Source organism: Sarcophilus harrisii, chromosome 4, assembly GCF_902635505.1.
Source record: "Sarcophilus harrisii chromosome 4, mSarHar1.11, whole genome shotgun sequence".
Classification (NCBI taxonomy): Eukaryota; Metazoa; Chordata; class Mammalia; order Dasyuromorphia; family Dasyuridae; genus Sarcophilus; species Sarcophilus harrisii.
In genome coordinates, this window is record NC_045429.1 from 167,648,944 (window position 1) to 167,661,729 (window position 12,786).

Below are 12,786 nucleotides of genomic sequence, written 5' to 3' on the forward strand. Positions count from 1 at the left end.
AACAAACTCAATTCTTAATGGAGTTTTCTCTGATTTGGATCTGAAAGAAGCAGGTTCAAGAATCCAGATTTATAATTAGCTGACAAGATGTAAATGAATCAATAAATTAATTGAAAAGCATTAAGGTCTTATCCTGTGCTAAGCACTGAAGATACAAATACAGTAATAAAGACAGACCTTGTCCTTAAGAAGCTTACATTTTAATAGAGGGACACCCCACATGTATGTTCTAGTAGTCAAAGAGTATTTTGATTTGGAAAGTCATGGGAATGGTAAATGGGGATTAGAATGAGGCATTCTTTTTAGGAGCAATGAATGTACTAATTTGATTATGATTCCAGAAATGGAAGGGAAGACAGAGCAGATACATAGCTGGAATAAGTTCAGATATATTGGGACATGTATAGCAGTTATCATTATATATATAGCTAGGTTGCATAATGGTTAGAACACAGGACCTGTAGTCAGGAGGACAAGAATTCAAATCCAGCCTCAGACACTTGAAATTTACTAGTTTTGTGATACACACACACACACACACACACACACACATATATATAAATAAAAGAATTCCATAGCTGAAACCAAATTGCTTTACACACACACATACACACTCACATTTATATATATGTATATAAATAAAATAATTCTATAGCTGAAACCATATTTCTTTTCCAAGGAATTCTTGGAAAAGCAAACAAATAAACACAAATATCTACATATCAAAGGGCCTAGGTATGGCATTACTACAGTCCAGAAATAGCTTGAGTCTCCAAATCTGTCATGTATGTGTATTTTTTGTAACATACATGTGAGTGGGTTTAATATACCAAATACAATATATATGTATTTAATTCTATTCTTTCCTAAAGCCTACGCAAAGGGTTTTTATAGTTGTTCTTTGGGTTTTTCTTTTATTTTTGTTTACTTTAGTCAAATGTTAAAAAAAACAGCCTTCTCAATAGAGGAAATAAGGGAGGAAGGGGGAGAATTTGGATCTAAAATTCTGAAAAAAAAGACTTAAAATTGTTTTTCTATGTAATTGGAGAAATAAAATATTAAATAAGATAAAAAATTAAATAAAATATTCAGATAAGATGGTTCACCAGAAGAGACCTCTACTTAAGATTTGTAAGAAGTAGAACAAATAGATTTATTTATTTTCCCAGGAAAACTGAAATTGTGAAGTAAATAACTGAGTACTCCACATCAAAGTATGACTATGTTTTAATCAGTTTCTTTCTGAAGGAAGAAATGGGAAAGCAATACTGTTATGATATCAATGGGAAGAAGACATAATCCAACAAGGAATGGGTGTGAGGGAATAGAGCCTCACTACACCCAACTCCAACACAGGTTAGTAGTCTGGGCACTCAATAGGCTACATGTTCTAATCCAAGACCCAAAGTTGTCCAGTGCTCAAACTTATAATTTTAGATAAAGATATAAAGTGACACTAATAAGAGACTTCTTTGTAATCTCTGGATCAAGGCACTAGGGGTGGACTGAAACTTGAAATCAGTTTTTTTTTTTTTTTTTTTTTTTTGAGTTGTCTAATAAGCACTGAAGGCAAGGACCAAGGAAACTTAACTTGGTCACATCAAACAAGTGCCTTGGAAGCACATAATAGAGGAAATACCTGGTCTACAGGTCAGTTCAATCTTAGTATACATGTGTCCAGAAGAGCTGGGGGTATACTGGTTAAAATGAATTTCACAGGTTTATAAGTCACAGTAGCTAATCATCAATTACTCTAAAATATCACTTATTTACTCAATATAGCTGATGGTCAATTTTATGTAGGCCATTATGGTAGGCACTCCAAAGTCAACTTATCTTACTTGTACATCTTTCTTAGTTTCTCTATATAAGTGCCTCTATTTCCAAATCAATCTTGTTCAACAAATTATAATTTAACCCTTTGATGAATTTGTGGGTACTTTCCCTTTGTTAAGGTTGGAAGCAATTCATCCATATCTTTTATCTAGTATAATTTTTAAAATGTCTGTCCACAGATCCTCCATATAGAATCTATTTGATATATTTGTAATCTTCCTCTCAGTCTTTAAATATTTCATAAATTCCAACATATCATTTGTGGTATCTAAGTGATCTCCCTCATTCTTCCTCCATAACTGGATCATTTCTTTTTCCATACATGTGGGTCATAGATGCTATCTTAAAATGGTCAAGTATATAAATTTTTATATTGCTTAAAGAAAAATTGTACATAGAATATTTATTCATACAATAATTAATTTCTACAAAATTTAATATATCACACAAATCACACACATATATTTCTTTAAATAAGAACTATAAGAAAACAAGAGTCCTCAATCAAATATACCAAAAAACCCCCCACAAAAAAACAAACAAAAAAAAACTTACTCTGTTGCCTAAATATGGTTCAGGTGCACTCCAGTAATAGATTCGTGGTAGTTCTCTTTTTGCATCCAAGCTATTGATGCTGAGTTGCTGGGATTGACCAGAGCTGTCTTGATGAGGTGTGATCCTCAGGAGACCAGCCACATCAGTAAGATACCAACCATCCATATCATTTATCTTAAAAGAAATGTACAAATAACATTAAATTAAATAATGTAGTAGACTTAAATTAGTCTATCTTACCTTCATTTCCCTTTTTGGAAAAATGAGAGGGATGGAATGAATGACCTCAAATTGATGACCTTCTGACTTTAAAACCTAGAATTTTTCAAACCTGATCTAGATATTGACATCCACTAAACTCTTCACTCTGTTTCCTTTGGAATAAGATTCTGAGAATTCATAAAGACATTTTTAGGAAAATAAAAATTAACAAAAAAGTAAAGCTTACTTAATTGAAAATAAACTTCATAATCTTAAAGAAAAGTTCCAACTTGAAGACATTTCTATCTGTAGGGAGCTAAGCACTTTAGGGTACTCCTTTCTAATTTTCTTCCTAAATGAAGGGATGGCAGGGGTCCCAGTTAGTGTTCTGTTCTTGGATCCCCAAACTTGTGGTCTAGCTCATATAGCTATGACCTGGGATATTAGCTTGGATTGGAAAGGGATAGGAGGTAGGGAAGATATATTCTTCTTAACTACGACAGAAATATATTTCTATACAGAGAATGTAGCACTGCCTCCCTCAATTTAATTCAAGGACAGAAATATTATCTTAACAGAACAAGACTGTCTTTCTTCTAAATCATGACAACAGACTGTTTTTTTCTAAGCACACAAGCTGATGGGAAATACTTATAGGAAAAATTGATTTTCCTGTGAGAGATACTGGATAGTGCTTATAACCTCACCCTCATTCTTGCCTCAACACCTCTTTGTCATTTCTGAATTTACTTGGATTCATTCCTTGTGGGTGTACCTGCTATTCCACTTCAATATCCTAATAATTTTTCTTTACCCTGAGAGCTTCATCTATGCCTTGTTTCATAACTGTAACCTAACTCCCACTTGTGTAAACTTCCACGAAGATCTTTTAGGACTGGAAAAGAGATGAATTGATCTGATTACTTCTGCCATAAAAATTCAGCCATTCCTGGCCACCACTCCTGACATATTTCTAACATACACATTATCAATATTTTATAGCCTCACTTACTGCCTATATGATAGCAAGGTCCGCTAAACCTCCCTCTTCTTGGGCAAAGGATAAAGCAAAACTTTGTGAGCAACTTTGTACCTTAAATTCTGATTCCATTTATTAATGTTAATTAATAATTAATAAACCAGCCAAATAAAAATTAATTAAGCTAATTAATTAACATCAGTATGATTTCATGTTTCGCCCATGGTTACAATGTAAGTTTTATCAAAGTTAAATAATTGGAATCTAAATCTAATATTCTCCCTTTCTTCAGCAACAATTTTTTAGGGAAAAGCTACTTTAATTAAGATTGTAGAAGTGGGAAACGATGTAGAGGCCCTTTGCTTCTGGAAAGAAAGAGCAGGAAATTTCTGGTGTAACAGGTCATCGTGATTACATCTTCTGATATTGGATCAGCAGCACAGCAAAAGTGCAGGAGATGAGGGGTGAGAAGCAGCTAGCCAGCATATAGGAGTGAGTGTTGATTAGAGTGTTCTGGAAGTGATGGTGTCAAACTGTAAATGAGATGATTCATTTTTGGGTGGTGAGCTGTGGCCTCTCTGAAGCACATTAAAGTCAGCATTTATGAACTCAGTGAAATAGAGTCAGTCATGTGCTATTTTATAATGAAATGTGAAGGCTATAAACCCACAGAAAAAATGATTATGATGGACATCCCAGAGTTCCATGCTGCAAAGGAGGTTAAAGCATCAGGAAATGAAATAATATAAGTAATCAAAGACAGTTTCTTCTCAGGAAAAAAAAAAGATAATTATCTAAGAAACAAGGTAATTTGTTTAAACATGAATTTTTAATGGAAATTTTTCCCATCAGGAATAGATTTAAAATGGAGAGATATGAAGACATCTAAAAATTATAAACTTTTCTTAGAGAGGGGAAAGAAAGTAACCAAGACCTAACTGTTCTTATTATCATCCAATTATCATATTGCTATTAATTAGATAGCAGTTATATGAAGTAGCTTTGGTGTAGAATATAAAAAGTTAACTTCATGATCATAAAGGCTGGTGTGCAAATTCTGGTTTTGACATATACTGGTTGTATGGTTTTAGACAAATCACTTAAACTCTCAGTACCCCAGGAAATGTCACACAGTCAGAATTTAGAACCAATACAATCCCCTCATTTTACAAGAAATTAAATAAGTTAAATAAAATCAGATAAATATAAAGGAGTAATTTCAGATTTGCTCCTACTTCTAACATGACAGTTAACAACAACAATAATAGCTAGCAATTATATAGGACTTGAGGTTTCACAAAGTGTTTTACAAAAAACAGGTCATTTGATTCTCACAACAACTTTGGGAAGAAAGTGTTATTTTTATCTCCGTTTTATAAAGAAACTGAAGCAGAGACTTGTCCAGAGTCATAGATTTATGAAGTATGAAGTATACTGACATTTGAACTCAGGTCTTTCTAACTCCAGGTCCAGCACTCTATCCACTGTACTATATAATTGCCTCTCTGATTCAGAATTTCTGCATCTGTGTGAATTGGAATGAAAATATTCTAAAAAACCAATTACCACTCATTAAATGTCCAGTGTGTGAGATATCCTGGGAATATAAATACAATCCTGAAATAATCCCTGACTTCAAGGATTTTAGATTTTACTACTGATGTTGTGATACTTTACAAGATTGCTTTTAGGACCAAATGAAATAAAGTAAGCAAAAATATTTTTGAAAATGTTACAATGTCATGAGATATTTGTACAGTGCTTAGCATAGAGCATGGCATGTACCTGATACCACTGATATCATGGCTATTATTGCTATTATCATTATCAATAATGTTATTGTTATAATTCTGATGATGGATTGTATCACTTTACATCATAGAACATCATAATCTTAAAAAATTAAAATTTAAAGTTATTCAAAAGGTAATATAAAAACAGAGTGGGTATAAGTAGGCTGTAAGTATAATATAGTATTCTTATAATAAATATAGTAATTATTAAAATAGTTCATTATTAGAAACTGTTTCTAAAATGGTCTGTATTGAGAAATAGTACAAAGACGTTTTCAAAAATGCAAATGACCAAAAACGAGGCAAGGCATTTAACAAGAATGACCAACAACAAATAGTCTGAATGTTATTTTAGTGCTCCCAATATATTAAAGGAACTACAGGAAGGTCTCTGGTGGAATAGGTAGACCCTCTATAAAGGATTTTTAGAAGAGCATTGATAAGAAATAGATGGGATAAAAAAACCTGGTAAAATATGATTTTTATAAGTGTCAATATTAGTGGTGGCAATGTTGCTTCCATCTTTAGATCAGAGTAAGAATGCCATCAGATGGCATTAGTATTCTGATGATGACTACTGCTATTGCTGCTACTACTACTGCTGCTGCTACTGCTACTATTACTACTACTATTAATGATGATGATACTATTACTACTAGTAGTAACTACTGCTGCTGCTACTATTATTACTACTACTGTTGTTGCTACTGCTATTACCACTACTGCTGCTGCTACTATTACTACTGCTACTGCTATTGCTACTACTGCTACTATTTCTACAACTAGTACTATCACCATATTGCTGCTGCTGCTGCTGCTGCTGCTGCTGCTGCTACTACTACTACTACTACTACTACAATTGCAACAATTACTACAAATTAGTATATAAATAGCATCTTGAAGTTTGCAAAGTATTTTATAGACATTATCTCATTTTAACTTCTAAGATTTAGAGACTACTATTGCCAAAAGACATTACCTGTAAAATGAGTATTATCATCCCCAGTTTACAAATGAAAAAAAAAAGAGAGTCAGAGAAATTAAGAGATTTCTCTGGGGTCACTAAGTTATTGTTTGGAGTGCTCAGGTCTTCTCGAGTTCAGTCTTCTAGTTATTCGCTATTTTGTGTTGCCTATACTACCTCCTACTTTGATGGATATATAAAATCATGTTCCCATCAAAGAACAGAACTATGTATTATTCCTATTGTAAAGGTAAGAAAATAAGTTACAAAGACGTAGCTGTTCTTCAGAGCTGACTTCTAAATTTTTCTCTTTCCACTGGTAATTATATGCCAGAAACTTAAGAAATATCACCACTTTTCTTCTGTAATTGTAGGGAAACCAGCTACTTTGTTATTGACAATAAAAACTATTGCCAGTCCCTTTTAGTTTTGATACTAAGGTTATCTGATTGGACTACACTTGGCATCACAGGAGTAAAAAAAATAAGGATTCAAAGATTTTTTTTCAGTCTAAATCAAATAATAAACTGGCTTCAGAGAGTAGTTGCTTAGACATAATCAAAGCAACTCAAAAGACAGATATAACCTACATTTGAGGGTTCCTTTTCTCTGGTCAAGATGCTTTTGTTCTGAGGTCTAAATCATGAAAGAATTGAAGCTCCTCAAGCTATGCCTCAATTACAGAAAAGTTTCTTTTAGGGAAAACCACATGGTTTTCCCTAATAGAATAGAATGCCAGTAGGTGGTAGTAGAGAGAAACAGAGAAACAATGGATAGCTGCCTCATTGTGGAGGACCAGCACATGAGGGAGATGCAGAGAAGCATTAACCCTGGTAGCCTGTAGCCAAAAAAACATTATCAGACCAGTCAGAAAGGTCAACAAGTCTATAGGGGAAGTAGCCAGGAGCACTGAGAGTAGCAAGTTCTCTTTGGTACGATGCCCAGAGAATATGAGTGTCCCTCCTAGCATTTTGGGAAAGTACACTTCTGTATTTAAAAAGTAAAATTTCCTTGTCATTTTATTATTTGTTTCATTAAAAAAATTTTTTTATTTAAATTAATGTCCAAATTACCTAGTTGATTTGGTAAAGAAACATTGATGAAGCTTTGTGAGTTATGTTTTTAGGTATAAATTCACACAAAATATGCCTCAAACATGAGATGGGTTCTCAGAAGTACACTGTGGGACGGGAACCCTGGGACTGCATCATAATTTATAATACCTTAGCACTTTAAAAGACATATGTACAAGAAAATCTCATTACCTTTCTTTCAATGGCTAAACAGCTTAGAGAACAATTGAATATTCTGAAATGTGTCTGGCTTTCAAATTTAATGTAACATACCCTAAGCTAAAGATCAAATACACATTCATATTTTAATTCAGAAGGAATTGCTAGCAAATATTATGTAAAGAAAGTTTTCTTGCCTAGAGTACTGAAATTAGGGGTGAATTAGAGAACAGAATGCTCTATATATCTAGCTAATGCTCTCTCAATTGAACCATGTTGCCTTTGGGTCGAACAGACTTCAATTCCACTAATGTTTTTAGCTGACATCAATCTCATCACTCCCTGAGGGCTTCATGCCAACTTGCTCCAAGAGATTCCATTCTCTCTAGAACCATGTGCTAGGATATTTGTCACATTGTTTGTGAAAGAGACTCAAAAGGCTCCAATCAAAGATTCACAAATAACATCAACTACTATTTGAAAGAAAATCCAATTTTTTCTTCCAGAAGAAGATACATGTAGAGAAAATTGCTTGCAGATTTTTAAAAAAGAACAATAGTGTATTGCTATGGCAGAATGGAGAAGCTGCTACTTACACTGCTATAGGTCCAGCGGGAGCTTTGACATCTATCTGACACTCCTGAGCAGAAGCATTCCTCACAGCCCTTGCGATTATTCTCTTGTAAATTGAAGAAGCCCACTTTGCAGTGACTGCAGTCTCTGCCCTCGACATTTTCCTGTAAACACAAGTGTGTGTTAGCAAGGTTATTCCAGAAAAAAATCATACTCCAAAATTATGTCTTTCATGTGTCTATTTAAAAGGAGAAATACATTTACTGTCCATTTTTAACCTATTCTATCTGCAGTATATTCATCTCATTTTGATCTCTCCAACCTTGTATATAGAAAAGTATTCCGCACCATCTCTTTTCAAATATTATAGGAGAAAACAACTGGAATGCTGAAATGGCTTGTTACATTTTAGATTTCCATCTACTATAGAAAATCCTAATTTGGGTCTCTCGTGTCCTCAAAATATAGAGTGAAACATTTAGCAAACTCTTGAGACAATTAATACTACATTAGTGGCCTGATAGACACACAATTAATCATCAAACAACCTTCATTAAGTTTCTAATTGGTATTGGGCTAGGAAACACTGAATAAAGAACACTACATAAACCCAGATCTTTGCCCTAAGTGATCTCTCTCTCTCTCTCTCACACACACACACACACACACACATACACACACACATATATATATACACACACAAACACATAGATGAAATAAAGATGTCCTAAATTATTAAATGAATGAAATTAAATAAAACTAAGTACTTAAATTCACACAATAAAAGTAAGAGTTTTTTTTTTTTGTTGTTTTTTTTTTTTAGAGGGGGAAAGCAAGAATCAATAATAACAATGCATAGAAGGAAAGCTGTAATGATAGGTTTGTATTCAAACTAAATTGAAGAAGAAATTTTCTCTGCTCATTATTAATCTATCTTCCATAAGTTTATTTCGCATATTGATGAAATTTATTATTTAATAATAATTATAGTTGTGACGATATCAAATCAAGTAACAAAACTATATTATGACAAAAAATACTTGACATTTATGTAGTGCTTTGTGGTTTGCAAAAAAAATTTGCATATATTTTCTCAATTGATTAGTGTAGTGGCTTAAAGGAAGAGTGGTTTTTAGTAAAATAGGTATTCTCCAAAACATTGTTTAGATAGTGTCATTAGTCCTGGACGCAATAATAAAATAGGAGCCAACATGATGGACTATAAGAAGGGGATCTGGATTCAAAGGGACTAACTATTCAGAATGTAAACTTGTAGATCTCAGTTCTTCAAATGAAAAATGAGGAAATTGGATTAGATAACATCTAATATCCCTTTTACAAATAAATTTACAACTGTAATGGGACTGGGAGGAATAGTAAGTTCTGATATATCTACATGAAAATAAGCACTGTTTTATAGGTACAGGGGAAAGATACTCCCAAATGCTCTTCTTGTCTGGCTTAGCACACTATTATGTACAGAACAGGTATTCAAAAATACTCATTCATGAGAAGCTACAGAAGAATGGAATGGGAAAAAAAAACATATTTAGAAAAAAGAAATAGAAGAGAAGAAAAACCCAGATAAGAAATCAAAGTAGAGAAAAAGGGACTTTGAGCTTGGCAAAACAAACACTAATAAAGGCAAAACATAATATTTTTCAAGATATCTATTTGGAATCTTATTAGTTATTGTTCTATAATTTTCAGACAATTAACAGTACTCCTTTTATTCCTGGTACTAATAATATCATGTCCAACCTTAACAACAACTTTAGTCAAGTTTATGTTTCCTGCAAATTTTATAATTTTCAGTCAGCAATAGTGAAAAGAACTCATTGAAATGAGCTCAAACTGAATTGCCCAAAAATGAAAAAAATTCCTACTACCATTTTCAATGATTAACTTTCTAGTAACCTAGGATCTATATGGAACATGAAATATTATCATCCAAATATATGCTAGTTGCTATGAGTAATTTTTAGTTCCTTTGACATAACACAATTCAGTAAAGCAAATTATGATGAATTCAAACCTACACTAATAAATAATTTCCCTGTGCACTGAAGGTGAGCACTTGTCCTAAGAGTATACAGAAAGATGGAACATATCTATTAGGTAATTTAGTCTCTCCTTTTGTCAGCGCCAGGTGGACGTTCAGTAGACTATGTTCCCAAGAGCTTGGTCTAATTTACTTTTCATTTTTCCTCATTTGAAAGCTTTTAATACCCTTTATCGGAAACTCAGACTGAGATCAACAATTACAATTTCTTTTTTGCACCATTTAAATTTGTCTTTTCTTCATCCTTTACTTGTTCCATGTATCAGAAAAATTACAACTCTACAATTAACAGTACTCCTTTTATTTCTGGTACTAATAATATCATGTCCAACCTTAACAACAACTTTAGTCAAGTTTATGTTTCCTGCAAAATTTATAAATAATTTCTATCATTTAGGGCAATCAAAATTTGGTACAAGTTCTCAGGAAAAATCTACTCCTGTCCTTTCTATGATATATTTTTATTATATCCTGAGATATATTACAAAGAACATATATAAATTTATAAAGTAATTTTATTAATTCCTTAGTCTAAATTTCTGGGGTTCACCTTATTGCAAAGGATAAATTTTCTTCAAATTGAGTAAGATTTTTTTTTTATTTATACATAACATTTACTTAATGTAATCATCTTTTATTTACAACTTTATAGAAAACCCCCAGTACCTAGCACAGTACCTAGAACAGAGTAGATGCTTAATAGAGATTTTGTTGATTGGTTGAAAATATTCTAAATTGTCATTTTAGAAATCTCCTCCCTCACTTCTAAGTTTATAAGGTCAAGAGAATAAAAAAAAAAAACCTACCATAGATTAGTAGAGTTCCTTTGTCATTTGAGTCACTAATGATTCTTATAGGCTCCTAAATAATTAGTTTTGGAAATTTCTCTTCCATTCATTTATCTAGAGCAGTCTAATTTAAACCTTTAGTTGACACAGATCTGTTTATAGAACAGTTTGATATTAATATCTCCAAAATTATATAAACCACTTGGCAAGAATATGTAATCTTTATGGATGAGCCATTTAAAATAGTATAAATTTGGTTTGTTAAACATGGCCAAATTCATATAATATGTTGAAAATCTCTTTAACAATCTCTACTAACATTCTCATTCCCTGTATTTTTGCTTTCTTGTCTAAGATGGTGGTGAGACCAAAGTGTTTTTTGACCCCCAAATATTTCTGTCCTCCTCAAGGTCTATATTGTGGGCTGGGACTTCTAGGCACCTATGTCATGATAATGAAGAGGAAATGGAAATGGGAACAGGCCCTTGAACCCTAGATAATAAAGAAGGCAGCTAAGAGAGGCCATACCATTCACTTGGAAAATGCCATCTGCATCCAGAAAGAGAACTATGAAGTCTGAATGTAGATCAAAGCACACTATTTCCACCTTTTTTTCCCTTTTTCTTTTTCTTTTTTGTGTTTTTCCCCTTTTGGTCTGATTTTTCTTGCACAACATGACAAATATGGAAATATATTTAAAAGTATTGTACATGTATAACATATCAGATTGCTTGTGGTCTTGGGGAGGAGAGAAGGAAGGAGAAACAATTGGAAACATATAATCTTACAAAAAATGAATATTGAAAACTGTCTTTAAAGTATTCTGAAAATAAAATACTATTAAGAAATTTTTAAATTGCCATTCACTTCCCTAAGTATTTTTGAAAACTTGAGAATCCCTAAAAATTGTTTATTATTAAAAGAAAAGTAAGTAAAACTCTCAAATAGTATAAACTTTCTTTTTGTTTTCTTTCTTTATTTGGTTTTATTTCAAGTTCTCTGAAAGACTTCAGCTTGTACTATAATGCTAAATCCCTCAGCTTTTATTGTTCTCCTCCAAATATAAGTAGTCCTAAATACTTAATGATAATGATATGATATTAGTCTGCCCTGACCAATATGAATGTTATTTTTTTATTTGCTTTTTAAATTTCCCACTTTTCAGATTGAAAGAATTCAACTTAATAAAGTTCAAAAGCCTTAGAAATGTATATGACAAATACACTTTACCAATAAGGATGTTCAACAAGATTGGATCTAATTTAACTTCTTTTTTCTCCTCCAAATATTTCTACAGGGCATCTTCTTTCAATTCAATAAGCTAATTTCTATCATTAATCTTTGTTTAGAACCCATTAGAAAGCTTTTCCAATTATGATCTGGGTGAAAATTTCCATAATGAAGGTTGTTCAAAATGGCAATGATAAAAATATTTAAGCTTTCCATTCTGAGGATTAATATTGCTTTATATTATACTTCTGCCTCTATATACATATATACAAATAAATAATCAGAGATTGTACAGATGAATGTATGTGTATAGGAGAGCACAAGAATGAGCAAGTGAGAGCCAGCACAAGAATGAGCGTGAGAGAGATGGGGGAGGAAGAGAGAGAGGAAGATAAGAGGGGATAAAAGGAGGGAAGAAAAGAAAGAGGAAAAGGAAGAGGATTAGCGAAGATTAAGAGAGAGAAAAAAGGATCTAGGCAAATCACTTAATCATTTAGTGTTCTGAAGGTAACTCTACAAGAAGGTTGTTACCAAAATGTACCAACATGTAGTGGCAGAAGTTTCCTCATCTAG

General features: G+C 32.6%; 1 protein-coding gene across 5 annotated transcripts in view; it reads right to left on the reverse strand.

Moving 5' to 3' along the window:
- The window catches only part of LAMA2 (laminin subunit alpha 2), a 747,833-nt gene that overhangs the window by 355,543 nt on the left and 379,504 nt on the right, over nucleotides 1-12,786 (reverse strand). For all 5 annotated transcript variants that reach the window (XM_023503203.2, XM_023503202.2, XM_031964285.1 and 2 more), the window contains exons 11-12: nucleotides 8,157-8,297; nucleotides 2,392-2,565 (exon numbers count right to left, since the gene is read on the reverse strand). In XM_023503203.2, coding sequence (XP_023358971.1) covers nucleotides 2,392-2,565; nucleotides 8,157-8,297 — 315 coding nt within the window. The remainder of the gene's footprint in view (nucleotides 1-2,391; nucleotides 2,566-8,156; nucleotides 8,298-12,786) is intronic.